Source organism: Ceratotherium simum, chromosome 13 (assembly GCF_057802395.1).
Source record: "Ceratotherium simum simum isolate JZ-2026a chromosome 13, ASM5780239v1, whole genome shotgun sequence".
Classification (NCBI taxonomy): Eukaryota; Metazoa; Chordata; class Mammalia; order Perissodactyla; family Rhinocerotidae; genus Ceratotherium; species Ceratotherium simum.
In genome coordinates, this window is record NC_141912.1 from 39,994,147 (window position 1) to 40,016,508 (window position 22,362).

At 40.2% G+C, this 22,362-nt stretch overlaps 1 protein-coding gene across 1 annotated transcript in view; it reads left to right on the forward strand.

The window, feature by feature from the left end:
• DNAH8 (dynein axonemal heavy chain 8) overlaps positions 1-22,362 on the forward strand; it is a 290,688-nt gene that overhangs the window by 193,651 nt on the left and 74,675 nt on the right. Inside the window, exons 71-78 of the mRNA XM_014782746.2 lie at positions 960-1,115; positions 5,077-5,232; positions 6,705-6,887; positions 10,325-10,430; positions 12,204-12,456; positions 12,565-12,755; positions 17,882-18,003; positions 20,951-21,069. Coding sequence (XP_014638232.2) covers positions 960-1,115; positions 5,077-5,232; positions 6,705-6,887; positions 10,325-10,430; positions 12,204-12,456; positions 12,565-12,755; positions 17,882-18,003; positions 20,951-21,069 — 1,286 coding nt within the window. The remainder of the gene's footprint in view (positions 1-959; positions 1,116-5,076; positions 5,233-6,704; positions 6,888-10,324; positions 10,431-12,203; positions 12,457-12,564; positions 12,756-17,881; positions 18,004-20,950; positions 21,070-22,362) is intronic.

Genomic DNA, 22,362 nt, shown 5'->3' on the forward strand with positions numbered 1-22,362 from the left:
GTATTAAATGCTTTCCAGGCAATTTGTATTTAGGAGCTGCTTTCTGATTTGTAATATGCTCCCCAGATGCTCTTTCCTTAGGGATGCCATGCTATTAATATCATGTTATCCGTACTTCAAAGTTAAAAAATAATCTTTCCCCATTCAAACAATGTTCAACTAGCCTTACAGGGACTAGATAATGTATTGGAGATGCATTGGGTACTGGCGAGGCAAAGTGGGCCAGGATATTCTTTACTAATTATGGCCTTTGGAGATGCTGGGATAATTCGACAAAGGGGGAGGCTGGTTGGTTCATTGGATCTCGGGTGATTTTATTGACCATGTGGGGGCAGGCGGGCAATTCCCTTTAATTTGGAAGGGAAATATTTTTTTAAAAATGTCATTGATGAGCTCCTGCCGATATAATATCTCATCTTCCCTAATTTCTCTGCCTCCAGCTATGCAATACCCCAGCCGCCATGAAAGCAGAACCAAAGGGCAGGAAGGGAAGGTTTCAGAGATTGGTCTCTTGGGGCTTATCTTCTTCTCTGACATCTCATTATATTCCTTATCTCCGCTAACTCCAGCCACTTTTGATCCCACCACCAACCCAGTGTCACCATATTTAAGCCCCTTTATTCTCTGAATGTTCAGCAACATGCTTCAAAATCCCCAAATGAGGTTTAATATGCAATCAATTTACAGTATTTCCTCATAAGTATGAAAATACAATGTAAAGGACTAAACCTAGTCTTGGGTTATTAGAGAAAGGATTTATTAGATGATAAATTTGTTTTTTAAATTTAATGTTATTTTGTTCACATTTACAAGTTTTGTTTTTTTTCTGGGTACCTGTTGCATAGTCTCAATGGAAAAAAATGTCAAATTTTGAATTCTTTTATATCGTGGTACTTTTAATTACTAACGAAAGCATTCTTGTTGTCCACTGAATGGCCATGTCCTTTCCCGTTATTCAGATTGGCGAGTGGGGGCTGCAGGGGTTACCAGGAGATGACCTCTCAATTCAGAATGGCATCATTGTGACAAAGGCCACCAGATACCCACTCCTCATAGATCCACAAACTCAAGGCAAAACTTGGATTAAATCAAAGGAAAAAGAAAATGACTTGCAGGTATGTACCATTTGGTGCATAGGAAAGTAATCTTGAAGTCATGAAATTTTCCCAAAATTTCCATTCAGTCTGCCAGTCATGAAATTGTTGTCTCTATGATAATTGTTTGCTGATTTACACCCGTGAGCTTCGTAACAGTGATTTGGGGCAAAGGCTCTGATTATCTTCTCTTTTGTGCTCTCTTTAAATCTCATTCTCTTTCTCTCTGTCCATTTTCCTGACTCTATAGTTTTGCCAATGTTGGATGTGGCTTTTATTCTGGGCCTTGGGTTTGGGCTTATAAGAAAGCAGCAAAAATAGAACTTGTGATTCCTCAGTTTAAGGCCATTTGCACCAACCTAGCTCAGTACTTGGTACTACATAGCATACTAGAGTCCAGTGTTGGAGTTGGAGTCTAATGAGGTGTAATTTTAAGGTAGCGTAGACAAGGGCAGGAGTCCAACATTCCTGGCTCCCTTGGGGATCTTGTTACCATCGATATTTCAATTCAGCTATCAATACGGACTATCATTGTTTCCTAGACCCTGTTCCCAGTTCTAAGCCTCCCACATCCATATTTTTGCTCATACTATTTCTATTAATTAGAATATCTTCTCCACCCTACTGCCCACTTCTCTTACATCCCGTATAAAAATCTTAAACATCGTTCAAAGTCCACATCCAGGGCTACCTTCATCAAGACTTGTCTGTGTCTCCAGCTTAATCTAGCCTGTCCTGAATCCTCACAATTCGGGATTGTCTGTATTGTTTGTATTTCTTGTCTTGTTTGTATTTCTGTTATAGACTTAGAGTCTGTCTTGAATTATTGTTCTTTGCACGTTTGTTTTTTTTTATCTCGACTGTACCATAAACTTCCTACTGAGCAGGTTTATGATTTTACACCATCTTTATATTTTCTGTACAGCTCTTTATATAGAGTAGGAATTCTGACATTTATCGAATTTAAGTGGATTAATCAAAGTTGTGTCATCATTCGGGGGAAAAAAAACCCAGGAAAATCATCTGGTCGTCTTGATAAATGCATAAAAAGCACTTGGTAAAATTCAACACTCATTCATGATATAACTTCCAGCAAACTAAGAAGAGGAGGGCTCTTCCTTAATCAGAAAAAGAGTATTTACAAAAAGCCTACAACCAACACCATATTTTATGGTGAAATGTTGAAAGATTTCCTTCTGAGATCAGAGCTTTACCGGCAAGCGGACACCGCCCAGTGCTCAGGAACACCCCTAAGATACTCCCACCTCGTAAATCCTCCAGAACACAGTGCGTCAGTCTATGTTTACTTAAAAAAACCCAGAGAAATCCCAGAAGGGATCAGAGTGTAATGGAGGAGAAGAGTTAAAGGAAACGGAGTTAATGGGAGTGTAGCTTCTGAGGAGCTCCATTCACAGAAGGAGGGCACAAGTGGAGGGTCCCGGGGCACTCCTGCTCCTGAACCTAGTTTCCTGGATCCAGCTCAGCTAGAACTTGTCTGCTGCTCTGTTCCTGCTCCCTTGCCTGGCTGTTGATCTCCCTGCTCACCTTACTCTTATTTTTCCTGACCACAGCTTTGTCTCTCCATTTTGGCATTAAACTCCTCGACAGCCTTCAGTCATGTCCTTCCTGATGCAACCCAGTCCCAGAAACCCTCTTGAGGAAGTAATAGAAATATGCCAGAGATAACTCCTTATTTGAAAAACCGTCAACTGCTGGGATGTAAGAAGGCTGAACTATATTCTCCTCACTCAGAAGACATTGTTTTTCTGAATATGTGAATGAGCACGTGCACAAACACACATAAATGAAAACAAAATGAAACAAAATTATTATTTCTTTACTTGGGAAGGAAAACAAAACGAAAAATGAAACACTTTATAAATGAAAAACAAGACGTTTCATATGTCCAGGACTGCACTCCTAGTAGCTTTGCCAAGGCCACCTGCAATGCCATCTCCAGGACTTACAGCTCTGACTTCTGGAAAGAGAAGATATTCACCAAGTTTCCCTGTAAAGAATTCACTGACCACCTTGTAAAGACCCAACACCTGAGCATCTGTGCAGATGACCCAGGCTCTGGTGGTGGCTACCGTATAGTGTTTCTACACAAGAAAAGTCAAGTGAATTAAACCTGAAATTATGACTCCAAGATATTATTTCAAGTTTATAAAAGACATGGAAGGTGATTAAAGGAAATCTTAAGTAAACTGACAATTTGAAAATTATTATTTCTTTACTTGGCATATTAGTCAGCCTTCTCCAGAGACACAGAACTAATAGGATATCTGTATATAAATATAGATATATAGAAAGAGATTTATTATGAGGGATTGGCTCGTGGGATTATGGAGGTGAGAAGTCCCACAATTTGCTGTTTAGAAGCTGGAGGTCCAGCAAAGCTGGTGGTGTGGTTCCAGTCCAAACTCTGAAAGTCTGAGAACCAAGGGAGCCAATGGTGTAAGGCCCAGTCCAAGTCTGAAGGCCAAGAACCAAGAGCTGGTGTCCAAGGGCAGGAGATGATGGATGTCCAGCTTAAGCAGAGAGCAAATTCGCCCGTCCTCCACCTTTTTATTCTATTCAGGCCCTCAGCAGCTTGGATGATGCCCACCCAAATCAGTGAGGACATCTTCTTTCCTCAGTCTACCTATTCAAATGCTAATCTTTTTGGAAACACCCTCGCAGATACACCCTGAAATGTGTGCCAGCTATCTGGGCATCCTTTAGCCCAGTCAACTTGACACATAAAATTAAACATCACACTTAAGAAGAAAATCACAAAAATAGAGTTTGGGAAATAGAGCAGGATGTTTACATTTAGTCTTATTGGGACCTTTTTTCATCTTGTTTAATAAGCTAGTTAAAGATCTTTATTTAGATTCATTTACCTTATCAACTCACAGTAAGGTCTTGCACAGCACATCATTTGTATAAATAAAACTATCTATCCAGAGAAACAAATTCCTTTACGTGCAGGATTTTTTAGTTATTTTCTTTTTAACCAAACAGGATAAAGGTAGACTTATGTAATTTTTCAATTCCACATTTTTTTTTCATAGCAACTGAGAGAGAATATTTTTTAATTCCTCTCTCCTAATCACCTGCTGTCCCAGAGGATCTTCCTTGGGTCTTAAGATTAGCACTCACAGTAGCATAGAGGCAATAGTTGAACTCAGAGGAGAGAGTATAAGGAGATAGAGTTGAGAACTGGACCTTAGGGAATCCTCGCACTCAGGTAGGGAGGGGTCACGGGAGAAGTAAGAGTTCAAAGCTAATTGACTCATGCAAAGATCAACCAGCCCAGTGTGTCTCTAATTGACTCATGCAAAGATCAACCAGCCCAGTGTGTCTATTTTAATTCACAACAAACATTGACCTAAAAAATGAGAGACCTCACCAGGCATTCAGAATTCTAATTTTTTAAAAAATGTAAATATACAAAAAGTGAATGTATAGTCTTTTAGGTTGATTTCATGGAAAGTATCTATCATATTCTTCTGTTGTACCTCTGTCAGAGACACATGGATGGATGCTTGGTTTGACTTAATGTATCATTTCTGACATTCTTAGGCTTACTTTTTTTAATCACTTATTCATCTCATAGGGGTCCTGAGGAGATAAATGAGTATCACAAATATGCAAGTGACTTTGCTTTCTCTGAGTGGTTGTAGCTGTGTGAGTTTAAAAGGATTAATCCTTGCTCACTTCTCGTCCATCTTTGGGAGCAGAGCTCTGACATCCCATCTCAGGAATGCCACTCAAGTCTCCTCTTTTCATCAAAGAAACCCCATTACACATCTAGGGCTTCCACAGAGTCATGACCCACCAAATTTTGAAAATTAATTTTTGTTTGTTACTTTTATAAGTAAGGCTTCCTATATAGCCCTTAGGATTCTTAGTCACTTATCTAATAATTCTCTTGGTTCCCACTTAGCAATAGGCACATTCTTTGTAACATTTATACAGCAACGCTCTCTATTTTCAGGTAACATCTCTGAACCATAAATATTTCCGCACACACTTGGAGGACAGCCTTTCCTTGGGCCGACCCCTTCTCATTGAGGACATTCGTGAAGAACTGGATCCAGCCCTGGACAACGTATTAGAAAAGAATTTCATTAAATCGGGCACCACTTTCAAGGTGAGCTTGTCAAAAAAAAAAAAAAAAAAAGAAAGAAAAAGAAAAAACGAAAAGAACAATGGTGACATCTACTTATCTTTTTGAGCATAGCAGCAAAGGCATTTTCCTTCAGATGGTGCTAATATTTGGTATACTGGAAAAAAATTATTTCCAAACTCATATTCAGTGTTTCCTTTTTTTTAATAGTATATGAAAAATATAGGGGGTGTGCGCTATCTTGGTAAGAGTAGCCATTTAGCTGAAACTAAGTAACACATTAAGGAAGGACATTGTCTGGTCATAATAATAATATATTAGTGTTACATGCAAAATATATATATTTTAGCAGCTCTGAGACAATTGGTTTCGCAAGCTTTGCATACATCTATGCAATAAAACCTGCATTTCCTCACTAGAGAAAATGGTATTTTAATAAAGTCTATGGACATCGATTTGTTCATTTCTCTCTTTATTAACTTTCAATCTAAACTCATGGACTTTGCTGGAAGCTGTGGAAACTGTTCCTGATCATTGGTAATAACAGGAATTGTTTTCCATATATGTGTTTCTTTTTTAATTGGTGTCATTCTACCTTTAGGCTTCTTTGGTTTATTTCTTGATAAATGACAGCATTTCTGGTTGAGTTTTTTCGCTTTGGACAACTTAATTTAATGAATTTCAGTGAATAAGTAAAGAATGCACATTTTCTCATTAAACGCAGATAGATTTATTTAGAAAAAATTTCTTCATAATGTGAATTCTTTTATATGCTATATTTAACATGCCAGAGGAGGCTGTAGGATCTCCATTCCTGAAGGTCTTTTGAAAGACCCCAGATTCTTATCTGCAATGTGAAGGCATGGTGCCTGAGAATGTGGGAGTGCCTTAGCTGTGTTGATTTTCAGTCATATGTAGGGTTAAGATTAACTAAAAATTTAAGTCATTTAAAAATATTATAATTTCCACCTGAGTTTTAGATAGCAAAACCAGTTTTTTTAATATACTGTAAATTGTAGTGTTTAAGATAAATGTTCTCTTTCCCGAAAAAGAGTTGGCATCTTTTTCTTTGCAAGTTTCATTAGCCCTTTCTGTTGTCAAATATGCTTCAGATATGATTGTGAAATGCAAAGAGAAATAACACTTCTCATAAACATGACACATTTCCATGGTAGGAATTTCCTCAAGTGGGAAAAAACAGTCAATCTTAGATGCATTTGAGTTTTCCTTTATTCAACATTTGTTTTGGATAAATGTTTCACTTAATTTGCTTGGTGTCATGGCTAAAAACATCTTCAGGCGGGACCACAAATCTAAATGATTCTAAAGGAATAGGCTTTATTATTTAAGGTCAGTGATTAAAATTTTACATCTTTCCTTTGCAATTCATTTAAGTTTCACAGCACTGAGCTTTGGTGAACTCTTTCCTAAACTGAACACAAAGTTTTTGTCCTGTCCTTTAACCTGTTTTTAATTTTATGTTTGAATTGATGTAGGTGAAAGTCGGTGATAAGGAATGTGATATCATGGATACATTTAAACTTTATATTACAACAAAGTTACCAAACCCTGCCTTCACCCCTGAGATCAATGCTAAAACATCAGTCATTGATTTCACCGTGACGATGAAGGGTCTTGAGAATCAGTTACTGAGGAGAGTGATTCTAACAGAGAAACAGGTAATAATTTCTTGAGGTAAAGAACTTCTACTTATAATAAATGTTTAAAATGTACTAGTAAGTTGTTAAGTGTATGGCAAAGGAGAAAAATTAAGCAAATCATATTTACCTTTGTTAACATAAATATTTGTTTTGCAATCTCAAGTCCTGTCAAGAAATCATGTAACTAACTCACTTCTCCTTCAACCCAAAACATACACACATGCATGCACACACACACACACACACGCACCAGTCACATTACTCTTTCTACTTCTGTCTTTAAACTTTTGGGGATGTTGACTTTCATATCTATAGTCCTATGGTTGGATGGTTTTTGGTATACCTGAAAAATTCAATAAAATAATGATCTTAGAGAAAAAGAAATTGCTCTGAATGAGTGTTATTGCCACTGTGGTAGTTTCAACTACTACCATCTAATAACTTAATGATCAGGGGAGCCATAATTCTATTTTAATTAAATGAAATTTGCAACAGGGAAATTAATTAAGTATAACTGAGGGTTCTAATAAAACAAAGAACAACTTAGAACTGGAAGATTTTAAGAGACTGATACAAGATTAAACTAATTTTTAAGATAAAGCTTAGAAAACATTAAATGTTATGCATAAAATATATGTATTGCATATATAAAATATATTTGTGTAAAATCTGAGAAAGTTTGTATTTGCTTAAATATAATTAATTTTAGTATTAAGGGTTCAAGGAAAGGCAAAGTTAGAAAGAAGACCAGAGAGACATAAAATTGGAGGGTGAGAAAAAGAATGGCTGAAGAAGACTTAAGAGAAGAAGGAAAAGGAAGAGATATGAATAGTTGGGACAAACACAGGGGAAAGACATTCAAAAAGGGAAAGACAGGGGCCGGCCCAGTGGTGTAGTGGTTAAGTTCATGCACTCCGCTTCAGTGGCCCGGGGTTCACGGATTTGGATCCTGGGCGCAGACCTACACACCGCTCAAGCCATGCTGTGGCAGCATCCCACATACAAAATGGAGGAAGATTGGCACAGAGGTTAGTTCAGGGACAATCTTCCTCACCAAAAAAAAAAAACAAAAAGGGAAAGACAAATGATACTGACACCAAAGAAATAGAGAGACTCAGTAAAACGAGAAGTAAAATCCTACCTGGTTAACAGACATGGTTAACTCGGGGCAGCCCTTGAAAGGCAGCCAGTCTGCTGGAGTAAGAGGGGCACAGTTCCACCTTCCACTCTCATTAGCTGTTAGCTTCCAACAAGCAGCCCTAGGCTTATGCAATCCAGAAAGGGAATCCTTCCCACTTCCACAGCCAGGCGGATAGCATGGGCCCCTCAATTCATTGCCTCCATCACCTCTTAGGGCTACATGGTGTCAACTGTTGAAAATTAGCCCTTCCTTCATGGTCTAACTGGTACTCTTGGTCAGTTCTGAGATGATTCCTCACTGGTCCAGATCCTCCATGCAGGCTGCACTAACTTCTGTAAGGCAGGCCCCTCCACTGTCTAAGGTAGGCTACACTCCATGTCCACAGAACACCTCACACCCACTCTTCTAGGCCTTAGCTTCCACTTCAAGAGATGTGCTAAGATGCTCATACCAACCTTGCTGGAAAAAACAAAATGCACACTTAATCTGCAGGAGGACATGCTGACCATGAAGTTTAACCCTCTTAACAGTCCTGCTTTTACACCCCCATTGTACAGATGAACAAATGGAGACCAGAGAGAATAGGATCTTAACCTCTATGAGCACATGGACTTTGCACCCTGCCAAGCCTCCTAGATAAGCTTTACAGGTCATGTTGTAAAATTCACAAGTGTCCACTGTACCATGATGCTTGTTTTTCCATATCATACTGAAAAGGCAGCTAACATGATTTCATTTTGTCCATGTATTCCTATACTGCCACCCAGGGGTGACTATTTTAATGAAACCAATTCATTGGCTATTTCCCTGCACATAAAGCCATAATCTTCATCGCCAGCCTGTCAAATACTGCAAACCTGATCTTATAGTGGCAATGTACACTACTCTTGGAGTTGGGGAAGAAGGGTATTAGGCCTGTCTCTGCCAGTAACTAGCTGTGTATATTATATTGGGATGTTACTTGGAGTTAATATTTCTGGGTCCTCAGTTTCCCCAGATGTAAAATAAAGTTGTTGAACTAAATTTAGCACACTTCAATTTAGCCAATATTTACTCGGTTGAGTCCCTTCTCTGCAAAACCTCAAGATAAGTGCTGTCAAGAAGACAAAAATGAACAGGACAAGTTCCTGCCCTCTAGACGCACGGGATCTAATTGGAGGGACATAATCTACACACAGATTGTGATGTAAGCCACAGTAGATGTATACAGATGAATGCTGTGCTGTGGCTTCTGATTGATGAATTGGTTTAGGAAGACTTTCTCAAAGTGATGGAATTTCTGAAGTAGTTTTTCAAGAAACTTTCTCACATAAGTAGTTTAAAAACACCTTTTAACATAATTCTGAGTACAATATTGATTCCGTATAAGATTAGAAAAAAAGTGCTGTAAAGAATGCTATTGAGATAATTTCAATTTATTCCATATTTAGCAAGAGTATTATATTTATGTTAAATTTCCTGAATTTGAAAACTGCACTATGGTTGTGTAAGAGAGTGTCCTGGTTCTTAGGAGATTTGCTGAAGTTTTTAGCGAGTAAAGGATCATGACACCTGCAAATGGTTCAGCAATAATCATAACAACATTAATGATAATAAGTTTTATATATAGAGAGATAATGATAAATAAAAATGTTATTTAGTGAATCTAGGTGAAGGGTATATGAGAATTCATTGTACCAGTCTTGCAACTTTTCTGAAAGCTTGAAATTTTTTAAAAATATAATTTTAAAAATACACCATTTCTGTAGAAAAAGATATACCTTATGAACATCCAGTGTAGCCCCTCTGATAGAAGGAGATGCAAAACAATGGAAAAAGGATTTTTACTGGCTATGCCAAACCAGGTACCTGGTGTTCCAAGAGGCAGGTCCAAAGCCAAGAGCTCACATTTGGCTTGGGTAGTCTCTTGGCTTCTTGATATTAATGCCTTTTGTTTCTACCACTTCTGACTGCAGATAAAGTTCGCATTTCTCACAGAGGCAGTGTGGGAACAGGGCCAAGAGAATGGGACGCTCTAATTTAAGTAAGCATAGAGCTGGGGTTAACGGGGGAAAATTATATTAGCAGGGTTATCTCGTGCATGCCAGTGTAAGTGCTGCGGAAATTTAATGCTAGCGGGCATAATTTTAAAAAATTGTCCAGAGAAACAAAAATACAGATAGATAGATTTGGCTACTGATAGTAATTTCTTCTGTCATTTGAAAGGCACTTTGATTTAAACTTTCAAAAATTGATAATAAACACTAGTAAATTGGATTTGCCATTATAACTGGTAATTACAGTTCTGATGTTATTTTTTGATTCTTAATAATAGGAGTTAGAGTCTGAAAGGGTTAAACTTTTGGAAGATGTGACTTTTAATAAGCGGAAGATGAAAGAACTTGAAGATAACCTCCTCTACAAATTAAGCGCTACAAAAGGTATTGTGTTATTAAGAAATAATCAAATAATGGATTCTGAATAAGGCTTTCTTGTACCCTCTTTTCAATGCCCTCATGATTACAGATGTTAGGAAATAGTTGAGTTATCAATGCAAAAACAAGCCAGGCAATTTCCATCTCGACATTAAAGAGAGACTGCAGAGAATCTGATTTTTGAATTAGCAAACAGAGTCTGAGCATTTGAAAATAAGACAGTTTTCTTGATATAATTGCTCTCTCCTGAGAAACATAAGGGCTCCCAATACAGCTAGGTAACTCATAATAGGCTAATTTGCTTGCCCAAAGGAAACTAATGTGCTCAATCTATTTTTCTTTTCTTTTTTTTAGATTGACTCTTTCATTTGATGTTAAAATGTGAATACCACAGTGGGTTATGGTGTGCATAATCTGTGTCAGAGGCACTTGAACACCCAAGGCCCAGCTCACTCTCTGCTTGACTTGACTTGACCTCTCACTCATAAGTTCTCCTCGGGACAGTCAGGTTCTCGTACCACATCCTGATTTAGGAAGGCACCCTCTCTGAATACACAAAAATGTTTTATCCAAAGAAAATAAAATCAACAAACACTATATTGTTCTATAGTAGACAAATTACAGCAACCTGAATTCTACCATTTATTAGCAGTCTAATAATGAATACCTCCCAACAGCCCTTTAATCTTTGGATAAAAAAAAAACTTAGCCTCCCAGAAGTACATTATGCATTACTCTCACAACAATCTCTAACACTATCTTTAAGGTGACCAGAGGGAAAAGTCCTTTTACCTGCCTTCATTGCACTGCTTATGCTGGTGAAGTTCTGTCTCTTGGTCCAGTGACTTCTCCCAGCCATTTGGATACTCCTGGGCATTCTAAATACTAGCAAGGAGAGCTGAGAGCTCCTCCCCTGATCCAGCCAAGAGTGTCCTGGATCAAGATCTCTTTCCTGTGAGGTTAATCTCAATCTGGACTTCCATAGTAGACCTAGCATGCCCTTCAGAGTAACTCAGCACCTTCCCATAGCGCTCACATGCCATCCAGACTTCTAAGGTCAGCCAGAGCATTGCCATTTGCAGATATGATGACCTTTAGCTCAGCATGTCCAAAGTGTCTTTCTGTAACTTAAAACTGAATTTATTGTCATAGATGTGTGATTTCTATTAAAAACAGTAACAAACGGTCAAACTAAAAATACAACTAGGATTCTTCTTCCTGACAAGACACTTCCGTTATCCCCCAATTTACTCTTGTTAGAGATATAAAGGGCTCAGAGTTCTCGGTGGCAAAGGACTGTTGTACTAAGACAGGAGGAGTGGAGAGTGTGCTGCTCGACTGCAAGCTGGTGTGTAACATTGGGGTCAGCTCACACTGTGAGACAAGCTGGATGGAGAAGCTCATGACACTTTGAGGGGAACCATCAGGATGATAATGGAGGTGAAAGCCGAGTCACATAAGGAACAGCTGAAACCGCTGGCAGTGGATGGAGACGTGATTTTGTCCTGAGACCTTTGAAGACCAGCCATGCAGGCTGCCTTGAGAATTGCCTTCTGAGGATTTTCAGGCAGAGGCAGGGATAAACCGTCCGCAGGAATCTTTAGAAGGATTCAGGCATCAGATGGTAGTTGGACTAGAAGCCTTTCGGTGTCTTAAGATTCTGCTCTTGGGGCTTTGGAGAAGAGGAGTTGAAAATTAGCGGGATGATTTCAGAAGTGATGCATCTTGCTTTGCACCTTTCCCATCTTGTGTTCTCCAGTTTTCCTGTTTGGCTTTTAGGTTCCTTGGTAGATGACGAATCTCTCATCGGTGTGCTTCGAACCACCAAGCAGACAGCGGCTGAAGTAAGTGAAAAGCTACACGTGGCTGCAGAGACGGAGATCAAGATTAACCTGGCTCAGGAGGAGTTCCGGCCTGCAGCCACCCGCGGAAGCATCCTCTACTTTCTCATCACAGAGATGAGCATGGTCAACATCATGTACCAGACCTCGCTGGCCCAGTTCTTGAAGTTATTTGACCAGTCTATGGCCAGGTGGGGCCTCACTCCCTTTCTCCCAGAGGAGTCGCTTAAAATTCTTTTTGTCTTCCCACTCTCTTAGACATGGCTTTTTACTTTTCTGATTTTTTAAATGTATTGCAGGTCTGAGAAGTCTCCACTACCTCAGAAGAGAATTACAAATATTATTGAGTATCTGACATATGAAGTTTTTACATACTCTGTCAGAGGCCTGTATGAAAACCACAAATTCCTCTTTGTACTCCTCATGACCTTGAAGATCGATCTTCAGCGAGGAACCGTGAAGCACAGAGAGTTTCAAGCTCTCATTAAAGGTGAAGGGTTTGGAAATGGATATGATACGTAAAGGATATTGCTCTTGAGATGCTCTTTGATGTTCCATAGGCCCATTTTGATAATATAACAGAGGAATTATGTCCTAATGAAAGTGAAGTTCTGTATACATCCTTTTTCTTTTTTCTGATTTCTATTCATTTTGCTCTGGTTACTCAAGATGACTTACTCCAGGTCTGTGTTAACTCTGATTTTTAGTATATAAGTTTGATCATTGTTGCCCATGACTAGGAGACCCGAATGCCAGAAGGAGGGAAAACGATGCTGGTGATGAGCTTTCCATCGCAAGAGAGCAATTCCCTAAGCAAGGGAGTATAATGCCTTTCAAGATTGTAAAAAAGGCACACGTATTTCATATTTGAAGTTAATTCTATTCATTGCTTATCTCCATGTTAAAAGTAAAATTAAGAAGACAGAGTGGTATTTTCATTCAGTTCAGCTAAACAGGTATTTATTGAGCACATACTATGCAAACCTACCACGCTAGTGTTTCAGATACAAGGATAAACCAGACATTGCTTTAAAAGAAATAACAGTCTCATCATGGGGATAAAGATAATTTAAAAAATAACTGCACAACAAGGCAGAATAAGCTGTGTTATAAGAGAGCTAACAACAAAGTGTTACATCTAAAAAGAGGGAGAGATTACATGTGATTGGCGAGATCAATAAAAGCTCCTTGAAAAATATACCTTTGCAGGGTAAGCAATGATTTTTTCAGATTATTTGATACCTGGGAAAAATGTTCCAATTTTTTCCTTATGTTTTTTGCTCTTAGTATATAGTTTAATGAATCATTTTTCTGGCTGCCCGCTCTCCTAAAAGAAGAAATTGGCATTTGAAAGGGACCCTGAAGGATAGGTAGAAATGAAGAGAATGTTCCATGCTGAGACAGCGCAGCATGAGAACAGAAATGAGTGGAGTATGTAAACTGCTGAGCCTTGACTCCTAGAGAAGGATTTTCTTGATCTGGTAAGAAGCAAGGAGCTGTGTAAGGGGAAGATGTGGTCCTCCAGGAACATTTAATTGCCCTTTAGGAAGACTATTCTGGCGGACACCTATAGGATTAGAGAAAAGAGGTTCAAGGGAGTCTGTTATAGTCTTCACAACCACAGGTAACGCATTCCCGACCTTGGGTAGAGACAATGGGAACATAAAAGAGGAAAAGATATGAGGGATCGTGGAAGTAAATTGGCAACAGACTGGAGGTAAGAGCCACGAGAGGGGTTAGAAATGAAGCTAAGATTTCTGGTTTCTGTGGAGATTCCTGGTCTGGTTGGTTGGAAGAGAAGCTAGTTTGAGGAGCGTCAGAGTGGGGTTATAATGAATATGGTTTGGGGATGTAGTTTCAATCAGGATAGGCCAGGTTTTGTGGCCAGAAACACAATCCCAAAATTTCAATGGCTTAACACAACAAAGGTATACTTCTCGTTCACTCTCTCTCCGACATGCTTGTCATGGTCACCCAGGAATTGAAATGGCTTCCCTAATGACTATGGCAGAGGGACAGGATGTGGCAAATGGTGTGCTGGCTCTTAAAAGTTACCCCATAAGTGACACATGTCACTTATGCTCATAGTTCATCAGCCAGAGCAAGATACACAGCCACATCTAACTTTAGAGAGAGCAGGGAAATGCAGTGCCCCCAGGGGCGTGGAAGATGGGAATCTGAACGTTTTTGAACAGCTCACAGTATGTGACTACATAGACATGTTGAATTTGAGATAGCCAGCAGACGGTTAGAAATGACAGGCCAGACAACTTAGGAGAAGTCAGACAGCTGCAAAGACAGGGCCCAGAAACAACAACCAGAGCTGTGGGAATGGAAGAGACCATCTAGGAAGTAGATGTCGAGTATTTCCAAATTCATACTACAAGGTGATAGGACATGATACTCTCTTATCCTCAACATCCAATTTGTAATAAACAGGCCGTAAACTGTAGCGTTTTAGTACTCTATCATTCTTCTTTCTGTACTTCAGTTAATTTCTTCCTCAGATCCAGGTTAGACTGCTGAGGTAGAAACTTTGCAAACAATTTTGCGTAATCTCTGAAATTTCTTCTTTGACTATTTCTTGTAGTTCAAAGGAAATCGGAATCTGTCATCTGGTGCGTATTTTTTCTCAGGTCTAATACACCTGGAGAAGTTGTGTCTTGAAGTGTGTGCAGGAGTAAGGCGGTGTTGTACACTAAAGTGTGTGCTGGGCTAGGAACCAGGGAGACGAACTGGGCTCTGCCATTGACTAGCTCTGTGATCTCATAGAGCCATCAGCCGGTACCTCCACGTACTAGAGGCTGTCGGGGCCCAGAGGGGAAATGATAAGTACGGCCTGGGAGAAGCGGGGCAGGCTCTACAGAGGAGGGTTCAGACGTGCGGGCTTGTGGTCTCTGTGACATTTAAATTAAGTGAGCCTGAATTTGCCAAATCTAGAAAGCTACTTTGACTCATTTCAGTCACCTCGAAGCTCTCACTTGGACTTCGGGCCCCATTCTCAGTGTTTGGGGCACTGGACAGTGGGGAGGGGGGACGTGGGAATCTAGGCAGCAGTGGGAGCAAAATGGGCCTCACAACTCAGGAAAGCCTTCTATCTGTGGAAGGTAAGGGGGATGGGAAGTATACTTTTGAATCTTTCCTTATCTGTGAGCTGACTTTACTTCTTGAATCCCGTTTGCCAGTATGGCCCCTGGGAAGGAGACAGATATGATATAGAAAAAAATGGGAAAGCTGACCCCTTGATCCATAGTGGGTCATGGGAAGGACAAGGGAATCAGAGGTAGAAGGAGGTCAGATGCAAAGTTTCTTGCCTCTTCTCTGTTTCCTGAGGCAGAACCTTGGGTAGGTAGAGGAGGGTGCGCAAGAAACATCCAGATAGAAGATGCCCATACGTTCTGCCCAGAGCCACATCCTACACTGAAGCTGCATTGCAGCACTGGTGGAGGGCAGTGGCCAGGTGGATAAGCCTTAGGTTTGGCAAGCAGGAGTGTGGACATGGAAGTGTTGAGAGGGCTGGTGTACAGCAGAGGCCTGGGCTTCAAACCAAGAAGCCACAGGGCAGGGGACTTTGTAACTGGAGACAAAGGACCAGTCTCTGAACAGCAGCCCAAAGTGCCTAGGGGTCAGACAGGATTTGTTGTAGCTCAGAGGATGCAGTACAGGGGTCCCAGCCTCTGACTGAGACAAGTGGAGACTGGAGGGCAACATGCAGATCTGAGGCATCCTCCTTATCAAGACACAATCCCACCCACCTCACGCCTCCCCACCCAGCAAACCCAGCCAAACCAAAGCTATTACCTGAAAGAGATTGGATTCTTTGAGAGAAAGTATGTAATCAGAGGAGACTGAAAAACAGTGGGGAGGGAATTTGTCAGAGGGATTAGATTTGTCACAGAAAAATAAAGAGGGCTGCACATTTGGGTTGTGGTGGGAGAACATCTATGACCCCATTTCATAAAACTGGAGAGTCAGGGAGAACCAGGTTGCACAGGGCCAGAAAGCCAGTGAGAGGAGTGTGGATTTAATTTAGTTGGCAGTAGGGAGCCATCGAATGTTTTATGAGCAGAGAAGTAGCATGGATAGAGCAGTGCTTTAGGAAGATTAATTTGGGATTGTATGTTAGGTTGATTGACAGAAGTATAATCAGCTCAGCAATAAAAGAACTGATTTATTGTACAGTTTGTATTAGTTTTGAACTGGCTTACATTTTGACCAAATTATTTTTAAAAAGATAGTATGACTTTGTTTTTAAAGTTTTTTACAAAAAGTTAACAAACATGGCCCTTACATCATTGATATTTTTTATCATTTTGAACTTGATACTTAAGGGGGAAAGAAAAAAGATTTATCAAAGCAGAAATGTTTAATTTCCCAAGAGTGACTGTCCCTCTGTATCAATTCCTACTTGTTTTCTGCAATATTTGGAAGGTGCCTTTGACTTTCTTCTTCAACCGAGAATGTCAGAACACTTTGAAAAATGAAATAGATACCAGGGGCAATCCTGCGTTATAGAGTAATTGATATACCTGTTTTTCCTGCCTGGTTATTTTAGAAAGATATCATCTTTCTTTTGTTGTAAACCATGGACAAAAAGACAGCTTAGGGGTCTGCTCTTGCCTTCCAGGCTGGATTGGACCCTAGCCTTCCAAAACAGAGAGAGAGTTAATGTTAAAATAACAGCTAATGATTGCATACTTTTTTGCTCAAGGGTTGATAAGTGAAGTGGAGGGATTTGATGAGTTCTTCAGGAGGATTATCAGAATTAAAAATTCAAGAAGCACTATTTTGCATACGTCAATTAAACAACAGAGCTGGAATTATTATGATAAAACATTACTAAAAACATGCAACAGAGGTATTTTGAAATTGTAAATATGATCCATGTGTCTTGGTGGAAGACTGTCACATTGGGTATGCTCATTTGGCTTGTGATTTGCTGCAAAATCCGATCCAATGCTATAACTCATGTTCTCCGCTATACTCCGGGAGAGCAGGGGCCCTGTTTGGTCTTCTCTCCTTTATCCCCTGTGCCTGGAATATGCCAGAGACGTAGAGGGTGCTCAATAAATATTTGTTGAATAAACGAATGAATAATTGATTTTAATGTTAATTACTCCCTTAAAAACCCACAGATGTATTATATTCTTCCCTCCCTCTTTCCCTTCCCCGCTCCATCTATCCGTCTATCCATCTCTTTGACCTGGTGAAAAATAGTATTGAATATCAAACTTCTGGAGGAGTGATGACTGACCAAGAAGTGATTTTTAAAATCACACATGAAAAGGTCAAACTATTCCTTGATATCAAAATTGTAAATTTCAGGTTATTAAAAAGACAATAAAAAAGCAAACAACTATAACCACCTGAGAAAAATTCTTTGCAGGGAAAAATGACAAGGAGTTGCCATCTGTATTTTATCAGATGGTAGTAATCATTAAGTAAAACACTAAGACTGGAAGGAAATGTACCAAAAAAAGGTAACCCCATTTTCTGTAATGTGATTATTTTCCAATTTTTTTCTATAATATGGTTATCTCGTTTTTATTATTTGGAAAATAAATTTCTGAAAACGGAGCACAAGCTGACCTGATTCCCGCTGACGCCTTTTCCCAGGGGGAGCAGCCCTGGATCTGAAAGCCTGCCCTCCCAAACCGTTTCGCTGGATCCTCGATATGACCTGGCTGAACCTTGTGGAGCTAAGTAAACTTCCGCAATTTGCAGAAATTATGAACCAGGTAATAAAAGCTGGATAAAAGTACAGATCTGTAAATCTAAAGACCCCCGGGCCTTTTTAATTGGGGCCTCCTGGTGACAGTTCCTTCACTCAAAGAAGGCAACACAGTAGCCTAGCGTTAAGGCGCTGTGGCTCTCTGGGGGAGATTTTAGACCCAGGGGTATCAGAAGGAACCTTTTCACAGGTGCAGACGCCTGCCTTGTCCTTCTGTGTACTGAGCATGGGTCATTTATAAGCCTGCTTGAGTTGCTGTCAGAATCAGAACCCGCAGGTGGACCCTTTTATTATAGACTATTGATGTTTTTACATTTTTACTTCTGCCTGTGATTAAATAATTTGTGCAAATTTGAATTTGAGGCAAATTAAAAGGTTAAGATCCTGTTCAAAAAATCAGTCATTTTAATGGTGAAAATATAAAATGGTGAAGTGTAGTGGTGAGAATGGTGAAACCGGTCCTGATTTACTGTTGTTTTTCTTATTTCTTAGTTGTTGATTCAACTCTCACTGGAAAACAACTATGCAACTCAGAATAAAGATAGTTATTGCTGGGGTCTGTTGGTTACAGCTGCCTGTCCCCGATGAGGGCCTGCATTTTCCCAGTGTCAAACGCTGATCATCATCTTTTTTGCAGTTGCTGGTGATGGACAAATGTGGCAATGGGTAGACTGCAAGTGGCTCCCCTCCACACCCCCCACCCCCTGCCCAGCGTACACTAGGTGTGTCTGTTTAGTGGTATTTCTGGAACCTTATGTAGACTCCTTGCCCACTCAGCCACTGTTGGGTCTGAGTCAATGGGATAAAGCCCCTGGATTCCATCTGTGGTGGACAATAAGCTTTGTTTTGTAGTACAGCCATAGATGAGTCCCCCAGGCCCAAACAAATACTTTGAAAAAAAAAAGTGGTCTGAGTCTGGTCAGAGACTGGGTAAGGGAGATCTTCAAGCACCACTGGAAAAATCACTGAAAACCTATGTCCTCCACTGATGGGCTGTGTTGGTATAGGGATGTGCATTATCATTTGCCTCTGTCAACTGGATTTTAAGTACCCGTGGTGTAGAATCTGGTAGCTACTACTGCTAACTATGGGATAAGTACTTTGCAACAACAATAACTGTGCGAGGAAATATTATTGACCCTGCTTTATAGATGAGAAAACTGAGATTCAAAGAGGTTAAGTACCTACTCACGGCCACATAGCCAATAAATGGCAAAGCTGTAATTCGACCTCCTGCTCTTTCCCTGACATCATGAGTTCTTTCTTTCCCACTCCTTTTACACCATTGGATGGGTCAGAGCAAGGGGAGGAGTCGTTCTCAGGAAAGTTGCAGAAGTTCTCTGGGGACCCATTCTCAGGCGGCCATCGGTTTGGCCTGTTTGTGGAAGGAAGGGAGGAAGTAGCAGGAGGTCAATCTCCCAGCTGAGTGGGTGTCAGGAGTTGAAAAAAAAACAGCCTCACACAGCAGCTGCCCTGCCTTGGCATCCCAGGCCAAACTCTTTAACACCTGGAAGTGGTTTTGCCAACACGGAGGGCCAGAAAAAGGACTGGGAAATGGAGGTGGGTGGCTAAGGGGCTGGACGTTATCCAATTGGCCATCACAGATGCAGCTCACCTGGAGGCTCTATTGTGGTAGAGTCAAAATTAGCAGATGGAAGGCCAGCAGGCTGGGAATAAACACTCTTTCTTCTTGTGCCTTCTCTCTAGCCACCAGTGTGGAGGAGGCCTGCAGGGGGTGCCATGGGTGGCAGCATGTAGGTACCAGCGTGGTGGGGTGAGGCTGCAGCAGCACCCAGGCCCTCCCAGCCCTATGCCAGGCAGATTCTTTGGGAGCAGCCAAATAGGGAGAGCCATGCAGTCTTCAGGGGAAAGATGACAGTTGTGGAACATTTCAGAAATCCTCCTCCATCCGTTAGTGTCCAGGGACAAAGGCAGAGCAACTGAGTTACAGAGCAATTGTTTTGTTATTAATTTGCACCCTGTCTGTATCCTATATAATGAATGGTTTGTGCAGTTATTGAACCTCTCTGTGCCTCAGTAAAAAGTGGGGATAATAGAGGTAAAAGTATGGTCCTTGAGTCTGGCACATAATATCTGCTGTGTAAACATTTGCTATTTGTTATCAATGTTTCCCATGGCTTCTAAACCACGCTTACAAACACTGTCTAAATAATCCAGCCTGATCATTGCTGAGGAGCAGCATCAGCCTCACCAAGCTATAGTTTTTGTAATTAGTTTTGACAGTACTTGGGCTTCAGGGAGCACCTTTCAATGCCTCTGAAAACCTGCGATTCTCTCCCTGCTTCTGAAAGAACGGGTATTTGAGACCAGCTCATGGAGACACTTCTTCCATTCTTAGGTTTAAGGTCTCAAGGCAGAGGATCACCAGGAAAATAAAAGTTTTGATTTTGTCATCCATCACTATTTTAAGTAGAGGTCAAAATTTAGAGGTTTGGTTATCAGAATGGTCTATATCAGTGGTTCTCAACCACGGGCAACTTTGTGCTACCCCCCAGAGAGCCTTTGACAATGTCTAGAAATATTTTGATTGTCACGAATTAGGAGGAGGGGTGCTATTGGCATCTAGTGGGTAGAGGCTAGGGATGCTGCTAAACATCATACAAGGCACAGGACAGCCCCCCTCAACAAAAAAATAATCTGGCCCCAAAATGCCAATGGTGCTGAGGTTGAGAAACCCTGCTCTCTATTTTTTCCTGCCCGATCATTTTGTGTAATTGATACATGGTCCCGGATTTAGTGAATAATGTAGAAAAGCAATGGAAAAAAGGAATACTAACATCCATGTTATTTGAGTCATTGATTCTGAAGAAAAATGTCAACTGTGTAGTTATGTTGAAAAATTATCTGCCTATAAAGAAGTTTTTCAGAATCCTCTCCAATATATTCCAATTGCATATATTCCTATGGCTTGCTAATTGGCTTGTTTATTTTAGATATCTCGTAATGAGAAGGGATGGAAAAGCTGGTTTGATAAAGATGCTCCAGAGGAAGAAATTATCCCGGATGGATATAACGATTCACTGGATACCTGCCGTAAACTTTTACTGATCAGGTGAGAATAGGTGTTATCTGACCTAGAAGCATCACTCATTATATTAAATTACAGATCTCGCCTCAGGGAGCTTACTTCAATACATCCCAGTAGTTATTATAAGAAATGTGTGTGCTTCCAATGCAGTTTTGGATGGCAATTCTTCAGTTCCTTGACAAGTAAATAAAATGGTGACAGTGAAAGGAATGGTATATCTTGACGGCATATTAATGATAGTGCTTTTAGCAAAAAAAAAATGAAACATATGCTCTTATTATTCACTTCATTCATCATTTACCTTTGAGTGCATCATTTATTGTTGAATTTACTTCTTTAAAAAAAAATAGACCTCACAAAGTTATAAGGCAATTAGCTCATAAGCTGAAATTTAATTTCATCTGAGGAAAAAACTAAGAATGTTGTGCTATTGAAATGTATAAATGCTGTTTTGGCTATTAAAATGGAAGCAAAAATTTGAAATTGTTGTTAAGGAAGAACATTCTTCCTTTTCTTTTCTTTTCTTTCTCACTTTTCCTGTTTTCTCAATATCTGGTAGCTCAAAGAAGACTTCTATATTGGAAAATCAGTGTGTGTGTGTGTGTGTGTGTGTGATTAGTGGGAAAGGAGGGTGGAGCTGGGGGAAGATGAGGCCACCAAAAGAATAACAAAAGGATGTAGAGCTACGTTGGAGTAGTTTTTTGTCTTTGCTAATATTATTCACCTGAGCTTGCATCCCTTAGAGAAAGTTGTTTCCTGGATGTTGTCACTCTTTGAGAGTGATCAGAGCAGTCAGCAATGATGACCTCATGGTTGACAGAGTATGAAAGGGCTACTTGTTTTTATTGGAATAGATGTGTCTCTCTTCCATTCATCATTTTTAAATTGAATCTATGTCAAATGAATAGTGTAATCTACTAGCAAATAAGAATCTGTAGGGCTTGTCTGCAATCTAAAATACCAAATGACATTTGTGTAATGTGTTGCTGGGTTTGGAAGCGACTACAGTGGAGGCTACACAGATGGTATTACATCAACGCTTGCTGATCAACCTACTTTTGACACCTTTGACCTGTTAATTCTCCCCCTGAAGACTGCAGAGCTTCAGAGTGTGCAGCAGGCTGGCCCCCACCGTGTACTGGAGCCGGCAGAGAACTCCCCCGCACCGCCCCCTGGGTCCCTGCTGAGTCCCCAGCACCCAGAGCGGGGCTTGAAGTGTAGTCTGCACTTGATAAATCTTTATCGGAAAATGAATGTGCTCCTGTGTGTTAGTTTGAATGAGGAATTGCTTACGTGAAGCTGACAGCCTCAGTTACT